This window comes from Drosophila ficusphila, unplaced genomic scaffold, assembly GCF_018152265.1.
Source record: "Drosophila ficusphila isolate 14025-0441.05 unplaced genomic scaffold, ASM1815226v1 contig_855, whole genome shotgun sequence".
Classification (NCBI taxonomy): domain Eukaryota; kingdom Metazoa; phylum Arthropoda; class Insecta; order Diptera; family Drosophilidae; genus Drosophila; species Drosophila ficusphila.
In genome coordinates this window covers 506314-524458 of record NW_025064807.1, presented here as the reverse complement: position 1 = coordinate 524458, position 18145 = coordinate 506314, and the positions used below count along the sequence as shown (strand labels likewise).

The 18145-nt window shown below is 38.7% G+C and overlaps 4 protein-coding genes across 4 annotated transcripts; 1 reads left to right on the top strand and 3 right to left on the bottom strand.

The window, feature by feature from the left end:
- Positions 1–2118: 2118 nt before the first annotated feature.
- LOC108100821 (adult cuticle protein 1) lies at positions 2119–3509 on the bottom strand. Its single transcript, XM_017204889.1, has 2 exons — positions 3432–3509; positions 2119–2931 (listed from the first exon to the last, which is right to left on the bottom strand). The coding sequence occupies exons 1-2, from the start codon at positions 3435–3437 to the stop codon at positions 2539–2541; spliced, it is 399 nt and encodes a 132-aa protein (XP_017060378.1). The 5' UTR covers positions 3438–3509; the 3' UTR covers positions 2119–2538.
- Positions 3510–6171: 2662 nt separating this feature from the next.
- LOC108100820 (adult cuticle protein 1) lies at positions 6172–7393 on the bottom strand. The gene is made up of 2 exons (XM_017204888.2): positions 7305–7393; positions 6172–7177 (listed from the first exon to the last, which is right to left on the bottom strand). Exons 1-2 carry the CDS (start codon positions 7308–7310, stop codon positions 6755–6757), a joined length of 429 nt encoding a protein of 142 aa, XP_017060377.1. The 5' UTR covers positions 7311–7393; the 3' UTR covers positions 6172–6754.
- Positions 7394–10098: 2705 nt separating this feature from the next.
- On the top strand, positions 10099–10672 carry LOC108100823 (ATP synthase subunit g, mitochondrial). Its single transcript, XM_017204891.2, has 2 exons — positions 10099–10227; positions 10288–10672. The coding sequence occupies exons 1-2, from the start codon at positions 10188–10190 to the stop codon at positions 10554–10556; spliced, it is 309 nt and encodes a 102-aa protein (XP_017060380.1). The 5' UTR covers positions 10099–10187; the 3' UTR covers positions 10557–10672.
- A 5255-nt stretch (positions 10673–15927) lies between these two features.
- On the bottom strand, positions 15928–17262 carry LOC108100819 (adult cuticle protein 1). Its single transcript, XM_017204887.1, has 2 exons — positions 17165–17262; positions 15928–16567 (listed from the first exon to the last, which is right to left on the bottom strand). The coding sequence occupies exons 1-2, from the start codon at positions 17216–17218 to the stop codon at positions 16184–16186; spliced, it is 438 nt and encodes a 145-aa protein (XP_017060376.1). The 5' UTR covers positions 17219–17262; the 3' UTR covers positions 15928–16183.
- Between the last annotated feature and the right edge of the window lie 883 nt (positions 17263–18145).

Sequence of the window (18145 nt, the reverse complement as noted above, 5' to 3'; positions counted from 1 at the left end):
TAGTCGCCGAATGTCAGACGAATGCGAATGTTGCTGCTGTTTGCTGTTGCTGTTGCTATTGCTGTTGCTGTTGCTGTTATTACTGCAGATGTTGCTGCTGTCTCTTATCGCAGTTGCTGCTGTGTGCTGCTTTTACTCTTTGGGAGAAATGCAAAAGAGTGGCAAAAAAAAAGAGCGAGACTCAAGCATGAGTTCATTTCAAATGCTCTACAGGTAAAATGAATCAGAAATGGCTTAATAGCTAAAAGGGCTTTGAAAATAATGGTTTTTTTACAAATTACTTCATAACTAAAGTTTTTAAATATTGAAAGAAATCTTTAATTACAAAACAAATAAATTAAATCGCATTTTAAAAGCTTAACTAACAGAAATTAGATGTATGGTTTAAAGTCATGTTATAAACTGTGGGCTTTGACTTAAAAGCAATGGAAATTTATTGCTTACCACTTTAAACGTATTAATTGCACTCTTATTTCGAAGAACTAGTATCCTATAAAATTTAGAAAAAATTTCAAAAGTTAAATCAAAGCGAATCATTCAATTTTACATGTTGTAAAATTGCTTTTGATCATTAAGCACATTAAATAACTTACCCCTATGTCGGATCAATTTTCTAAATTACATACGTGGGCAAGCACAAGAGCACGGCAAATTCGTATTGACCCCGCGACTTCTGTGCGATTTTCTCTTTGCCGGTCAATTACCGACTATTGCCAAAACGAAGCCCAGTAGGAAATTTCTTGCCATTTTCGAGTTGGACTCCAAGTAAGGGGAGACTGTCGACACGATTGACGCTTGACTCTTGGCCGCCGGCGTACAATAAATCATTGCAGTCAGTCCAGTACAGCTGATTTAATCGCCAGATACTGCAGAGAAAACAATTGCTTATAATAAAAAAAAAAAAAAAATTTAATATAAAAAAAAATTAGAACATCTTAAAATGAAAAGTCCATTTAAAATCTAAACAATCTTTCTTTATACTTCTGTAAACACAATGATTGTTGTATTATAAATGTTTCCATCAATTATCTTCTTACAACAATTTTTTTTTGAATGAATAAAAATGGAAAGTATTTTTAAAAAGTTTTTCTCAGTGCCTTACAATAAGGTGTGGTGAGAAAAAGTTGAAGGAAGTTCGAGGGGACTGTTATTGATACACTGACGCATTTCATTGAACGGCCAAATGCGGCAACAAATGCCAAACAGTAAACATGAAAAACAAGCGCGAGACTTTGTAAACCGCAGTGGAAACTTGAAGTGAGAAAACTATAAAAGGGGGCGGCAAAGAAGGAGGAAAAAATCACGCAACTGTTGCATTCTGTTATAGTAAATAAAAAAAGGAACAAGTGTGACTGGCTGATTCGAAATGATTTGCGACCGCATTTTGCATTGAACGCAGTTGGAGACTTTGCGCATGCGCATGAACTTGACATTTGAGCCGTCGATTCAATTGCGTTGCTCTAAACACACATTATTATGGAGGAAGGGGGGTCTGTGACAATTGGAGGCAATGAATCAATCAAACACATTGGGAGGCGTAACAAAGCTGCGATAGTAGATTAGAAGCCAACGGACTTTGTATACAAATTGACTTTGGATATGGGGAACTTATCACTCACGGAATAATTTCAAGCGATCAGCTGTATAATTTGAACTCGTTTTAGTGCGATACAATTATGTTGTCAATTGAACTATTACCATTAGAAACAAGTTTTATCTGCCAAAGTCCATTACATCCATATTAATGGATTGTTATTATATATTTTCAATACAATGTATAAATAACGTATTCATTTCCTATTGGGTGTGTATGTTATTTTGCTGAACATACCACACAAATTAGATTTAAAAAATTGACTTATGTTTGTTATATATTGGGCAATACATATTAAACCTTCAGAGTCTGTGGTTCTTTTTCACATTGTTACACAAATTAAAAATGTTTAATTTTTAAAATTGGTAAATCAAAATTGCCCAGAAAAACAGGTAAACATTAAATTCAAGTACAATTTTACATTAAATATTTTTAAGATCATTTATTAAAGGGTTTCTTTAATGGATTCGGGTTCCCCACTTGGCATCATCGTTATTTGAAAAAAAAAAAAAACAAACCAAAGATTTATATTTTAGTTACATTTTCTTTATTGGCAGAATGGTCAAACGTTTCCTCCAGAATGAACTTGGCATTCCCTCGAAGGAAAGCTTGGAGTGGTTTTTCACAGGAATGCTTGGAAAATGTATGCTTGATAAATAGGTAAGCGAGAGAAAGAGGCAACCACAAAAGTGGCGGGGTGCTTAGGTCGAAAGGGAATTTAGATGGCTCAGTTTTTTGGGACAGGTGTGAAAGGATCCTGTTCAGGTGCTAGGTGCGAGTACCCTGTCTATATATGTCTATATATATACAATGTATTTACAAAACGGTGGTGAGGGGTCCCTTTTTTCAGATTCATGGGGTTTCCCATCGATGGCAGTTTCCATGGTAGAGGCGCTTGGGTCCGATCAGAAAAGGGATTCTATAGCTTTTATATAGTATCCTCCTTACAGGGTTCCGGGGGCGGGGGCGGCGTTGATGGAGGCCACCGACTGGATGTGTCCGGCCAGAGGAGCGGTGTGCACGGCTCCGCGGGTCTGGGCAGTGTAGACGCCCTCATGGGCAACCGGAGCCACTACGACGGCGGGAGCGGGAGCGGCAACCACGGCGGGGGCGGCGGCGGCATGGATGGCCACAGAGGGAACTGCTGGCGGCCAGGAAGCCACGTTCACGGCGGCGGGCCAGTGGGCGGCGGGAACGGCCCAGGGAGAGGCCACCACAGCGGGTCCGGATACGGCGGTGTAGGACAGACCATGTCCAGCCACCTGGGACAGCAGGGGGATCACGGAAGACTGCACGCCCATGGCGAGGGCCAGGGTGAAGACAATAGCGACGGCGAACTGTTGGGATAAGATTCAAAAATAATTAACAATATATATTAAAATGTAAAAACCATAAATATTAAAAAAATAAATGCCTTAAAAAATATACATGGAACTAATATTTAAACAGCATTTGTTGTAAAATCTTTTGTAAGGAAAGGTCTTTTAAAGTATTATTTAAAGTTTTTGATTACTATTCAAAATTATTTAAAATATAATTTTTAATACTCATTTTAGTTGATAATGATTATAAAAAAAACCTTATCACAAGAAAACCAATGGAACATATTTAACAGGAAAATTAAATATGTTACTTGATATTTTATTCCCTCTGCTTTTTGGCTTACTTGAGTCCTTGAAATAAGTTTTAAAATTTAAATTTACAAGAAGGATGTTCTTATAAATATTATTTATAAAGCCACCACCGTTTAACGTTTAATCCGTACAAGCTGTTTGTTTTGAAAATTATACTTATTTTCAATAAACAAAATCAGGATGAATCCTTGTTGATAACTCACTTTCATGGTGCTGATTGTGGGTTTGGGGTTGCGCTCTGTTTGAACTCTTGTTCTGAACTGATTTGTCAACTGTGCGGCCAGCCAGTTTTATACCCAGCTGCTGACCACATCAGCAATAGAAAACAGCTTCGTCGGAGGGTTCATGAAAGTGAGAGTTCACACACCATGACTCGGTGGACACCGCTGACACTGCCCGGCATGCATATGATCAGCGCTAATGACATGCCTCCGATCCGAATGGATCGAATCGGTTCTGATCGATCTATCGCCTGGGAGATCAAACGGCTTTGTTGAACGCCTTTAAAGCGTTAAAGTTAAAGAACTAGTTCGACTCCTACTTTGTCATAAAGCTATTGTACTGCTATTGTGCTGCAGAAAATTAAAGCAATTTTGACAAGCAAAACATAGCCCTAAAAGAAAAAGGTATTTTAAAGCTGAAAACGAAGTTATTTTTTGAGTACATATAATATAATAAAATCTTCATCAACTCCTAACAGAAATATTACTCTTTGCCTTTAAAAATACATCTTTTACTATTTGTTAAGCCAAAATTTTAATTTGAAAACTTGTTTATACATTTTTGTAACAATATAAGACATTTTCTCAGGTTTACAAATATATAGAAAATAAGTTAAAGAAATATATTTAAAAAGGGATTTTTTTCAATGTAAAAACAAATATTTTTAAATAAATAATTTATAACTAAATCCAATAATTCAAAAAAAATAAATTGAATAAATTTCAACAAATTCTTGTTAAGCAACTTTCGAATTATCGATTTTTAAATATGACATTAGTTATAGTTTGCCCATGAAATATAACAATAACTAACAGTCCACCCACAATGAACTAAATCATTAGCGAACCACCGAGCCCGCACCACTCACAACTTGCACCGCCCCAGAAATGCATTCTCGGTGAGTGTGTTTTCCATCTCCGTGGCCATGTGGGTCCAACTGCCAGAGTGAGTGGCCCAACCCACTTTTAAGCTGCAGTTCCGGTAAGTTGATTTTCACTCCATCACACCGCCACTTAAATTACTTAATTGTTGTTTTTTTTTGCCCGATTAGCATATCAGTGTGATTTACAACACGAATCCAATTATGGAGTGATCGGTATCCTGTATAAGGCCGGCTAATAATTGATTTATGAGTCTTAAGAGTTAATAATATGCCAGGAATTGCCTACTTAAGTAGTCGTTAAGGTAATAGTCAAATATATTTATGGGAAGTCTATCATAAACTATTTTATTTGTTTACGCAGAGTAAATTATAAATCATTTATACGATTTTCTACTTATATCTACAATTGCATATCAAACAAAGTTGAACTTACTTTCAGGTCTTTCAGGCCGGTTTCACAATGTTCTGAATTCTTATTTAACTTCATTGGAAAGGAATACATTTTAAATTAAAAATATTTGTAATAGGTCTTGTATGAATTTTCCATTTTTTTGATCGCATTGCTAATTACATTGCCATGGGTTCAATTTAAAACCCAGGAATACGAAATTAAACTATGCTAAAAGGCACTCTATCTGTATCTATGGTACAGGCTATTTCCCTAAATATTTCCACCTCCGATTACCTAATGGATTCGACGTTGCACAACCTTCACCTGGCTGAAATAAGCCGGGAGTGTGGGTGTCTATCGCCTGGAGCAGCCCACATAAATATATTGCAAGCCCATTAGGTGCAGCAATTAAATCCAAATTTACTGTAACTGCAGCCCAGCAAAGACAATTCAATTATGCCGAAAAGAGCGTACAAAAGGGGAAAACCTGTTTCCATGCCAATGTGGGTGAGATCGATCGGGTCTTTGCAAAAACTCTTAGCAGACACCAAAAAAGTTCAAGTTGAATTCTTGCGAGGCGATGATAATCTGTAATTAGCGGCTGCTATAATTTGATCTATCTGGCAATTATTTAGTTGTACCAGAAGCCCAGGTGCTGACTTAAACCGAAACTTGGTCTCTGTGCGATCTGTAATTAGCGCTAAGCGTTTGCATAATTAAGCATACGCCCTGTGCGCCCAATACGTGCATATGAGCCGGGTCTGTTCCAATTAACTCGATCTAATGACCAATGGCCCCCAACTTGACTACCGTTCAACGCTGCTCGATAATATTGCCAGCAAATTAGGACTGCCACTATAATAATACACACTTAAAGACAAAGACACATTTGATCTAGACATTCTTGGCAGATATGGAATCAATTAAACAGTTTGTGGACTTTTCAAGGTCGAACAGGTGCAAAAAAGACTGAAGGTTATAATTAACTAAATGTAACTTATGATTTAGTTGAATTTAATTAGAGCTTAAAAGTGCTTCAGCGCTTTGTCTTTGCAACAAAGAAAGAGTTTTAGTGCTGAACTTAAATAGGGAAAACAACAATTATAAAAAAACATTGATAAAAGCTTTAAGACTGTTGAATGCATTGATTTTGTAAACAGTGAAAGTGATTTTTAAATTGAAGAAGAAGAGTTTTCAAGAACAAGAATTTAGAATGGTTGATTGAATTATCTGAAAAGTTCGAACTAAGATCCCAAACTGTATTAAAAAATTCCTGTTCATTAATTACATAAGGAATTTAGTATTTTAAACTTATAAAAAAAGCTTTCAGATTTCAACTAAGGTTTATGATTGCTGTTTTAGCTTAGTATACCTTAGTCTCAGCAAGAAACTTCGGGCATTCTTCACAATTCCTTTAACACTTTAGTCATAAAAACACAACGGTTGATTCGTATAAAAAACGCTGATTGAGTTTATTTATAACGCTTTCGTCAATCTTTACATTGTTGCAGATTACTAGAATACAATGGGATATTTACAGGTTGACAGGGCATTCGATGTGCCCGACAGTGATAGATATAGACAGATATATAGTGATAGCGGTAGAGTAGAGTAGAGTGGAGGAAGACAGGATAGCAGATGGGAAGGCATTTGAAGAGTTCTCAAAAAATAAAATTAACATGCTGTCGTTTGTTGGTTTGTTGTAGTTGTTGTAATTGCTGTTGGACTTATATATTGCTGAGTGCGTTGGGAGAATGTCCAGAGGATATGGACATGGACCCAAGATCAGGATCGTGTTCGTATCGAAGGGGGACTAAGAGCGGTGTGCTTAACAATAGGTGTACAGAGAGAGATATGTGTTTGTCTATCCGGTTAGAGTCGTGGGGAGTCGCTGAAGCAGTTGGATATCAGTGATCAATAATCAGTAATCAGCAATCAGTGACACTGCCGTCCATCCGCTCCGTTTGGCATCGGTTGTTGAATAGTGGGGAAACTATCTGGGTGGCGAGGGATACTATCTCCCTCCCAACTTACAAAGTTCCCGGGGCGGGGGCCACGTTCACGGAGGTGGCGGAGTTGATGTGTCCGGCGAGGGGAGCGGTGTGGATGGCGCCACGGGTCTTGGCCACATAGACGCCCTCATGGCCATGGCCGGCAGCCAGACCGGGTCCCTGAGCCAGGTTAATTCCGGGAACGGCGGCTCCGTGCCATCCGGCACCGGTCAGACCCCAGGGAGCAGCGCTGGCGTGGACGGCAACGGCGGCAGGTGCGCCCCAGGGAGCACCGTTCCAGGCGCCGTTCCAGGCACCGTTCCAGGCACCATTCCAGGCTCCGTTCCACAGACCGGCTCCATGGGCCACGGGACTCACGTAGGACACACCGGGAGCGATCTGGGCCCACGAGGCATGAGCTCCAGCCAGGGCGCACACGAACATGACTACGGCAACGGCGAACTGAAAATCAAGTGGATTCCAAGGATTACTTACAAGATTCTAGACTGAGTTCTTCACAAAAAAAATATTGAAAAAACTTTGAAATGTTCTTGATCTCCTTCAGAAGGCTTCTGATATCCTGTCTCACCTTCATGTTGGTTTTTTTGGGGTGGGTATTGAAGTTGGGTTGTTGAAGGAGATGTGTGTTGAATACTCAGCGAACGAGTTGATTCTGATTTCGACTACCAAATTGTGGCAACTTATATACGAAAAACGCGGCGCGGACTTTGCTTGCTTTTCCAATTCAAAAACCGAAACCTGCCCCCCAAGCCAAGAAAAATATATATCAAAAAGCCAGCCAGAGAGGCAAACGGCGTGAGAGACTCTGCTCCAAAGACGTCGACGCCCAAGTCTCGGGCAGAATTGGAGTACCCACTACCCAGTACCCACAACCCAATACCCAGTACACAGTACCCAGTATTTAGTGCCCAATAGCCGGTGCGGTAGATCCGCTCCGGGTTTTGGCCTTTCACTGCCCAGCTGCTCGAAGATCTCTGCCTTGGGTGTCGCTTCCCGGTGCCGCTTACCCTCTCCCCTCTTCTCCCTGCCTCTTTCCATCCCCATCCGCCACTCACCTGACCAGCACCCTCCCAAACCCCACCCCTCGCTCCCACGAAAAGAGGCGGCGGGCGTCAATGATTGCGAAAATTACCACAGTCGAACTTCTTGCGAGTGAAACTATACCGATAAGCAATGCAATCTACTTGAATGTATGTTTAATTTAATACTTCCAGAATTTAATATTTTTATGTTTGTAATCGTTTAAAAATAAAACCAAACAATTAAATTAGTTTTATTGAAACCATTACCTACAAAATTAGCAAAACAAAAAAAAATGATCTAAGGACAAAAAAATTCTTTCAACAGGATTTCTACGCCCTACAGTATGTTTTTTCAAAAAAATAGTATTATAAAAACATTTATAGTAGGTACATATAATATATACATAACACACAGAAAGAAGGATAATACAAAAATATAATACCCCAGCAGAATTATTTTAAAAAAAATTAATTAATTAAAGAGTTTATGAATTAAGATTAAGAATAAAATTTCTTTTAATTAAAACATAGATGCTAAAAATCCACGCTAAGTAAGCCCCACTGTACAAACAAGAATTTACAGCCGAGGGTGAAACACAAACACAACCATAGATATTGAGCAGACACAATCGGTTGGCCCAATCAGGGGCTTGAAAATTGCCACAAACACCAAATTATATTGATAAAGCACAAACACATTTAAAAAGTCATAGGCAAGGGGCCCAAAGCATTCAATTTGCTATGGCACAGACCAAAGTTTTTGCTGCATTGGCTTTCAGAATTCTTTGTTGCAATTATCTGCTGCGTTGGTATGAGTGATCGATTTGCAGCTTGGGGCATGGAATTTCAGTAAAGTAAAGTAAAATAAAGTCGCGTGCCTACACTGAAATAACCATTACTTTGGCCCAAGGCGGACTTAGAACTTTGCCTTTGTAATGTCTCAATCAATGCAATAATATTAATTAAACTTTAAATGCCAAAAAACTAGTCGACCGTTAAAATCCTTCTGTAATCAGTGATGGTTGAAAAATCCCCTAGAAGTTTTAGGTTAATAAAATTAATTAATAGATATTGGACTTTGCATGCCAAAGGGAAACAAACCCCCTAATATTCCTCTTCTTTCTGGCCACAATTTAACTGTGAATAAATATTGAAAAAATTTCAAAAATCTTTTAAATACATCACTCTTGGCCAGAAATATCATAAACATTTACGTCAGCAGGGTCGTGACTTCCAGTCGCAAATATCCCGAATTCTAGACTTTTTCGCAGTGTTTTAAATAAACAATTAGCCCCTGCAGTTTTGCTGCCCGCTGCTTCGCCAAAAATAGGAAGGCAATGCTTTTATTACGGAGGGGCAACGCCCAAGAATAAATATAATCAAAGGCTGTCAGCATTTGCAAACAATAAAAATGCAAAATAGCAAAGCGAATTGGTGGACTACATTTCCATGTTTGGGGCAATCGGCTCAAAGCCCCCAGCCAATTGCAGCCTCAACTTGAAATTGTCATGGGCATGCAGATCAAAAACAAAACCTGGCCACGTTTTCGGACGTGGGTCAGAGTGTCAAACTGGCCAAATGTGAGACTGGAACCATTTAGAGGACAGCTGCAGCAAAAATATATGCGATCCATTAATCACACCCAATATGATTATGCATAGGGTTCGCAACGGGTCTCGTTGGAATGTCATACTCGTCTAACTTGCTCAATTAGATCGAGCATGTGAAAAAACAACCAGAGCAATTTTGTATTTGAAGAACGGGCCCTTCACCTCAATTCTAATAGAGCTTCATTAGGAAACCAGCAAATCCAATTGCTTTCAACCGATGACGAAATAGTCGGCGTTTTATTGCAATTTTGGAGATTTTTATTACGATGACCAGCAGACAATGCAGGCCAATATTTTAGGGCGTGTTTCCCCGCTTTTTCCTATTCTATTTTATGCCATTGTTTCGCTTTGGCAAGTGGGCGGGGCGCTCTAGTAATAACCATCTTGTCGGTTTGGTAATAATCGGTCAGTTTATCGCCCGCAAATCGCATAATTGGCGCAGGTTTTAAACCACGCCGCAATTATGCAAATTTTATAAACACATTTGCATGGCAAATCATGCAAAAAAAAATTTTATTAAAAAAGTATTGTTATTTAAAAAATTTTAAATTATTAAAGTCTCATTTTCTTTTTAGGCTTCAAAAAAGTCTTGTTATGTATAATTATTTTTGGTCATTTTCTTCTTTTCATTTCTTAAATACATTTTAATGATCTTAAATCGCATAGTGTGTAAGGGCCTTTTAAATTCCCTTGGTGAAATGCAGCCCTTGTCTAAAGTGTCAAACAATTCTTGACAGTTCTCAAGTTGAAAACTTTGTGCGCGACGGTCCCGAAAATTTTTACAAATTTGTATTTTTGTTCTATTTTTCTATCTACAAAATGAGTCAACTGATTACCAAAGCCAAAGTCCTCGTCGATAGTAAGTTCTACACTCATAGTTTAAGAAACATATGTATAATCTTACTATTCTATTAAACAGAGGCGATTGTGGCTGCACGTCCGCAACTCAATGAGTTCTGGAAATATGCCAAGGTGGAGCTATCCCCTCCACTGCCCGCCGATTTCCAGAAGCTAAAGCAGACCGCAGAGACCGCCAAGAACATGCAGGGACAGCTGAAGAAATCTGGACTTAGCCAAGTTACCGTCAGCGAAGTCTGGCTGAATTTTCTGGTCACCGTGGAGGTTATCACCTGGTTCTACATGGGCGAGGTCATCGGTCGCCGTCACTTCGTTGGCTACAAGGTCTAAGAAACTGATCCAATTTTACTTTTGATGTTTATTAGTTGTATGGAAATACCTATCTGCATACCTTTATTTTTTTGTGACCAGGTGCACTGAATAAAAGAGCGCCTTTAGCATTGCAATGGTGTATAAATATTTGATTTTCCTATAGGAATGTTAACTGAGTTTGATTAATCCATAATGGACCTATTATCAAGGCTACTTTAAGTGAAATAAACTACTGTTAGCGTAATAAGGAAGTAATTATTGGGAAAATTAGTTTCTTTAACAAAATATTGTCATTTCTGATGGATGGTTAGCTTTCCTTGCATCTCTGCGGAAACAAAATAAACATGGTTTTCCCTAATGTCTTTCAGTTGTTTGTACATATTTGCATGCATAAATTTTCTGTGACCAGGTGCACAGCATGCGGAATCCCACTCGGTTTTTAAACTAATGCCACGCCTCGAATTCCGGAGAACCATTGGCCCGGCATGAGCAACGCGCTCAATTGAGATCTGCGAACCGTTGAGCTGGCATTGATCTTGGGCATAAAATTCTGATTCCTCATCTGGGCGGCGAGTGCGCAGGCGTCCGAGCGGCAAAGCGTTAAGTTTTTAAGGCGGTGAGACAGCAAACACAAGCTGCACTCCGGTCAAGTGGCATAAATCAGAGTGACGCCGTGGCAGTTGCACAACCCAAACCCAAACAATGCCAACGGACGTGTGCCCCGCCAACTGGCCAACTCGTAGGTACAGTCAAAATAGATATATTTAATAAAAGCACACTGGCAGGTTTCAGCTCTTTACAAAAAATTAGCTTATAGAATGCTACAATGTTAAAGCAAAGAATTTAAATTACATACTGTTGGGTAATAAAAAGATAAATCAAACTGTTTAATTAAATGCACCCAATATGTTTTGTATCGGAAGCACTAAACGTTTTACTGCGAATTTGTTTGTTTCACTGTAGTAAATCGAATCTACCGCCTGTCCCAATTTTAATGGCATTTTAATAACAAAGCCAGCCTGCTAGCAACAGCCTTTGTTGCAATATCACCGACCGATTGCATCATGCTAAGGCCGTATGGTTTATACGGTGGGTCCTTATCACAACTCCCCGACGGACAACGCCCACTTTTGGCCAGATGAAGGCGAATTTCGTATTAAAATCGCATAAAAAGAATGAAACTAATTTTGCAGCGGAGGAGAGCCATTGGATTCAGAGGGGGAAATCAATGTTAGGCACGCTTGAATTCAATTTGGCGGCTGCCGATTGTTGCAACTTGTTGCTTGCAACTTTGAAGTAGCAACGAGGTGGAAAACCAGTGGGGTGGGCCTATCGCCAGCCAGCGAATTTGGTTTCCAGCATTTGGTAACTAGCATTTCCACCCACACCGCCAACACCTCTGGCCTGCTGCTCATTATTTAATTTGGTTTTCATACCCTACGTGTGAAATAAACACCGGCGGTCCACCTGACACACCTGCAAGGCTCATTAAAATTCAAATGATTGTGAAACAGAAAGAATTGGAAACCACAATATCAAAATTTTTTGACTGGAAAAATTTCATTTTTTTAATTTTCATGATGTGTGATATGATTGTCTGATGCAATGATAATTTATAATTAGAAAAAAGAGAAACAAATTGTTTGATATATAAATATTAAAACTCTTTGCCAATGAATTTAAGTTATTACTTTAAAACAATTTTTTCTACAATGATTTCCAAACAATTTTTTAATAAATTTGATTTTCAATGAATAAAAGAGTATCTTAAATTTATAATTTTATTTTTATTATTGCACAAGGGGTAGTGGTATTAATACTTAAGAAATATTATGGTAAGATCAACTACGGGTCGACCAAAACAATCATTTTTCACTTTTAATTGTTGTTCGAACTAAATTAATTTAACCAGCCTGCATGGGCAATCACACTTGGACTCTGGCAAGGAATTTTCGAGTGGGCGGCCTCGAAAACTTTGTATTTTTTTTGGGTACTGAAAAAAGCCTTGCAAATGATGCAATTGCAATCGTAACGCAATCGATTGGCCATATATTCCCCAGCAACCGTTAGCTGGCGATCAAGATCTGCGGGTAATTAATCCAATTACAATTAGTATGCTAAGGGGACGCTTAATGGTCATTAGGTGAGGGCCATAATTAACCACTTTTGTGGCCACGGTTGTCACTAAACAACTGTCACAACTAACAGAGAGCTTAGTGATACAATTGTTGCTAATTCAACGAGTTCTTTACGGGCCGGTTAGTGTGTTTATGACGTTAGCAAGTGGCTGGCGGAATGTCTGGATTGTGGGCCCCTTTTTTTCCTTTATTTATTTATTTTTTTTCCATCCAGCTGCTGCCACGAAAATCACAAAAATCTAAGCGAGTGTGTGCAACAAGTTTGTTTGCGGCGCATGCAACCCGCCGAGATACTTGTCGCTCACTCGGCGTTGAATATTTGGCTACAGGTTGCCAGCCGTACTATATTTAGGCCACCAACCAGTTGTGGGTGCGGATAAGAAAGCTGTGCCGTGGCAGTATTACGAAATCCAGCCAGCAAAGTGGGGTTTTTTTTCCTTTTTTTCTGGCTCTGTAAATCGATTGTAAGTGTCCACAAAAAACCGCCTCGTTCTGATCTGTTCTGCTGAATGAATCACTCGAATGCAAAACTGGCTCGATCCTTTGCTGAAACACTGACCTTATTCAATAACTCATCGCCTACGCCAAAGTGTGTGGCTTAAATGATGTAATGGCTTTATGCACTGGTAAAAATTGCATTATTAGAAACTCGTATTAAAGCTTTAAAAAAATGTATAACTATATATAAGTAACCTCATTAGCACATGATTGAAACAGGTTCGAGGAAAATCCTCAAGGTGTCCAATTTATTTCACGTTAACTTACACGCTATTAAACTAATGCAAAATAATTGTACCTGTCGGGGTAGTATAATTAGTACTTCATATTTTATTAAATCAGTTTCCATAGGGAATTAAATGTTATTTGTATTTTGCTTTGAAACTAAATAAGCCTATTAATTTTTAGTTACAATTAAATAAACAATTTCACACAAAAACTCAAAAGGTTTTACTGAAGATCTTTGACTTTTCTTGTATTATTTTTTATAACTAAAGAATAAGTTAGTTAACTACCAAATCTTAGATAAATCATTTTTAATAATAAATTCACTGATAAATTTTAAGTTTTCTTGTGTAGTAACCAGAAGTGATCACCAACCCATAACCAAACTGCCTTCGCCTTGCCAACTAAAGTGCGAATTGCGTAGAGCAAAAAGCAAAGGAAATGCATTGCAGTGGGCCAAGTTGAACCCCATTCTGCGTGGCCAGAAAACTAGAAACCAGAAACTGCGAAATGCGTTCGGCTCAAGTGCGTCGTGGTGCACTGAACCCGCTCAAAGCAGGAAGCCACAAAGTGCGTAAACTTGAACTTGCGGTGCACCACACACAAAAAGGTGGTTCGGGCCCAGTTGCAATCGGTGGCTGCGTCGTCATGCGTTTTGTGGATTTGCGTGCACGCAGCCGGCGGTGGAGTTGAGCACACTTGCGAATAAAGAAAACAAAAAGTGAATGGCTGCGGCTAGATTTATGGCCAATTGCTATGGGGCTTGGCTGCCGACACGACACTAAACAACGCCGGCAAAATGTTTAGCTGCTGTTTGTCTAGCTGCCACTTGGCCCCCGCGCTCCCTCTCCACATTTTCGACCCGCCCAACTTCTTTTTTAGCCTCACGTTCCGGCGCCAATTGACACTTTTATTGAAAGCCCAGGCATTTTTCACTTATCATGTTTTTCGGTCAAATCCATTTCCAGTCAAAAAGCTGCAGAATCAAGTCAGCAGTAATTGGTTACTTGTTAAATTATTTTAATAAATAAATTAAGTAAAATGAAATACACCTTCAACGCATTTTAATATTTTAAATTAATTGAATGTTATAATACATTTATAAAGCGTATACTTTGTTAACAATTTATATTTTTTATAAAAAAAAATAGGTTTCTAAAATCATAAAAACTGTACAACTTTTCGGGGAACAGAAAAACTTTTCAAAAGAAAACACAGAAACCTTTGCAGAACCCTTTCCATTAAATGAAAAAATTCAATTTAGATTAAAACCTTCATTAAATAATTTCTAAAACGATTTATAAATTTGCATCAGTTGTTCAGTATGCTACTTTCACAAGGTAAGGCAGTTTTTTTAATAATTTCCAAGAAACAAGTTAGCACAACCAACAATAAAAAGGTTAATAGTTTTAATCAATGTTTTTAAACTTTTAACGACCTACTAATCAAAATTAGTACACTACTTTTAGTGGAGCTTTACTTGCGTGTTGATTTATATTTTGTAACCACCAATGGTATAGAAAAGTTTTATGTTTTCCATTAACATGATATGATTTAACCAGGCCACTCTGTTTTCCAATTATTTCCGAGAAAATATAACATTAAAATACATGACATTGAGTGATTATAAATGCCTAACTGCCTACTGCAAATGTAGGAAAACGACTATTAGCTAAGCTTTATTTGCATTGACACAAGTATTGACTAACATTTTGCCCTCTGTGGCAATAGAAAATCCTACGTATCCCATTGAGATCGGGAACAATCGTCTAACGGCTTTTAGAGGCCCACAGTGGGCGTTAAGGCGGATCCGATTTGAGCTGCATTACTTTGCATGGCCATTACTTAACTCCATCGCTGCCATATCAAGTTTTTGCACATTTTTTCTATTAATAATTGCAAGTGCGAGTGTGCGGCGATCAAGGCAAACGGCCCCTGCTCCAGATCGCGTAGTATTACTCTCGTTTTCAGTTCAAAGACCAGTTCGGAGGCAGTTTCTAAGTTGGCAACAAAGTTGTCCAGCTGCCGCCGAGCAACAGCTCTCGTTTCTGGAGCGGCTTTGTCAACGCCCCTGCTGAAATGGCGCTCTGAGGCCCCGGAATTGATTAATTACTGGCATCGGTAATCGGACATCGATCGAGATTGTTTTAAGCCATTTAGCTGTTTAATATTTGCCAGACTTTGAAGTCGTGGGAGTTGGGCAAAGGGTGGGGTCTCTAATGGCGATCAAAAGGTAAGCCTAATTTCGAAATAATTATCTCAAACAATTATTCTGGGATCAAAGGGTTAGCAGATTGCATAAGAAATAGCAGAGCAATTGTGTTTAATTAATTTCTAATAATGCTGTATCTCGAGTATTTTGCTGGCAATTAAATGTGAATAGTTACAGATTTGTTTTCATTCTAATAAACAGAACTTGTAAATAAAACCAAATAATACATTATAAATTTGTAATATGTAGGTATAATTGTATTTTCTGTTTTATTCCTTACTTCTTTTTATATAACCCATAAATTAAATAGAAAACATTGTTTTAATAACATTTTTTTATTCAAGAAGAAACAAATTTCCAGATGACAACAGTGGGGTGGATAAATATAGACCAGAAAATAAAGCGGAAAGCGATAGACTGGATAGGATTGACTTAGATTGCTGAAGAAGTGGGAACCCGTAGGGATCCTAAGATCCTTTGGGAACGTAAGAAACCCAAAAATGTGTTACAGATGCGAGTAGAGTGAAGGTCAAGACCGATGTGGGGGGATATCCATGGGGTATTCCAGGTGTTTACAAGGTGCCCGGTGCGGGTTGCAGGTTCACGGAGGCGGCGGACTGGACATGTCCCGGCAGAGGAGCTACATGGACGGCTCCACGGGTCTTGGCCACATAGCTGGCTTCCGGAACGGCGACGGCGACGGCGACGGGAGCGTGGGCAGCCACCACGGCGGGAACGGGAGCGGCGACCACCGCTGGTCCGGACTGGATGAGGACGGGACCGGCTGGGGAAAGGGCCACGGGAACGGCAGCGGGAACAGCGGAGGCCTGGATGGCCACCGAACCGGCGACGGCGGGAGCTCCAACCACCACACCTCCGTGGACGGAGGTCAGGAGCGGCACCACCGAGCTGTTGACTCCCCAGGCGAAAGCGAACAGGACTACGACAACGGCGAACTGGAAAAAGGATAGAAATCCAGAATTAGAAAGCTATTTAAATTTAAAGATAAGTCTATAGCATAATTTAAATATTTTTATTCAAATGGCATACATGTATTTTTTTTATTGTTAAGTAATAATAATAATATTATTTATATAGGTCTCCAATTAAAATAAGAACATTAATTTAATCCAATGCTCGTTAATCTCAATTCCTAGTTTAGAATATATGATGTAAATAAATATAGTGCTATACTAAAATAAATTGTACCACAAAAATAAAATTGCTGTTGCATGTGGACTTTGCATGTAGTAAAACGTTTACTTTAAATCTCTAAATTAAATTAATATTTTCTTTAATTGGAAGATAATTAAAACCTGGTTTGAAATTAGATGTACTTTGTGTCTTGAACAGACTTCATAAATTTTATTAATTTTCCTTGCGCTTTGGAGATTTTTATTCATTACCCAAAAACTTTTGGTTTAGTAATTCGATACATTGAACTAAAATGTTCGATTCTTTGTCACTTTTTTTTGGTTTCTTTTAGTTTTAGTTTTAGCTACCACTTGCTTTGAACCAAGCTATAGTTATCCGATATATCCCTTTGATCTCACCTTCATGTTGGCTTCTGTGATCTCAGTGACGCTTGAAACGAAACTAACTGACATCTGCCCGTTGGACCAGAGCTTTTATAGCTCCGATCCATAATTCCATTTAGCATATAAGGCCAGTTCTCTGATCTGCCAGCCATGTGTATGTTTGCTGCACAAATGCGGAAACTGGCCCAGAGAACAAACCAGGTAATACCCCCAACCCCTTGACCTTCCCGAATCAATATCGATAGCCCATTGACGACAATTCAAGTGCGCAACGATTAGCCACGCCGGTTGACAAGAAGAAAACAAGACTGGTCGCATTTGATTCGGCCAATCCATAACCATGACTTCAATCTAAATAATATATAGTAAGGCTTAGTGTCGGGTGCCCCTAACAACAATGGATAGGCAAATTACAAGCCACCGTAGAACCACTGTACCACCTTCGCCCCACACACATTCAGCACCACTGGCCGTCCATTAAAATTTCATCAGCTGAACGTAATTAAATTCACTTCGGTAAGCTCGCCCTGAAATTAATGTGGCCGCCGCCACTTCTCGGCAGACTGATCCATTTTGGTCACCGACTCTAGACTTCTAGATTGCATTTGCATATCGCTAATGCAGCCAACGCCAACATATGTCCACTGATGCGGGAAAATGGCCCAAGGGTAGAAAAAATCAATAATATAAAATCTTAATTGAACTGATTTTTTCTTAATTAATAAAACTTTTTATAAAATCTTAATAAATAAGATGCATGTATAAATGGTGTATCTTTGGTTATCAACTTAAGAAAAATCGTAAGTAAATTTAATAAATAAATAAAAATCAATAATAAAATAAATGAATTTAAATTTATCAGGCTTAAAAAAATTATCTTAATAAATTTGTAATACCTTTTCCAAAGAGTATTTTGCAATGGCTTAATAAAACTTTTAATATTACTATAAGTTTATTTAACCACTTTCGCTTTCTAGTCGGAAGGCAATAATAGAA

Bases quoted from the DNA above. Each gene is read 5' to 3' on its own strand.
- LOC108100823 (XM_017204891.2), top strand. From the start codon at position 10,188: ATGAGTCAACTGATTACCAAAGCCAAAGTCCTCGTCGATA. The intron at 10,228-10,287 runs GTAAGTTCTACA...TCTATTAAACAG, and splicing joins AGCCAAAGTCCTCGTCGATA to AGGCGATTGTGGCTGCACGT.
- LOC108100819 (XM_017204887.1), bottom strand. From the start codon at position 17,218: ATGTCAGTTAGTTTCGTTTCAAGCGTCACTGAGATCACAGAAGCCAAC. The intron at 16,568-17,164 runs GTGAGATCAAAG...TCCTTTTTCCAG, and splicing joins TCACAGAAGCCAACATGAAG to TTCGCCGTTGTCGTAGTCCT.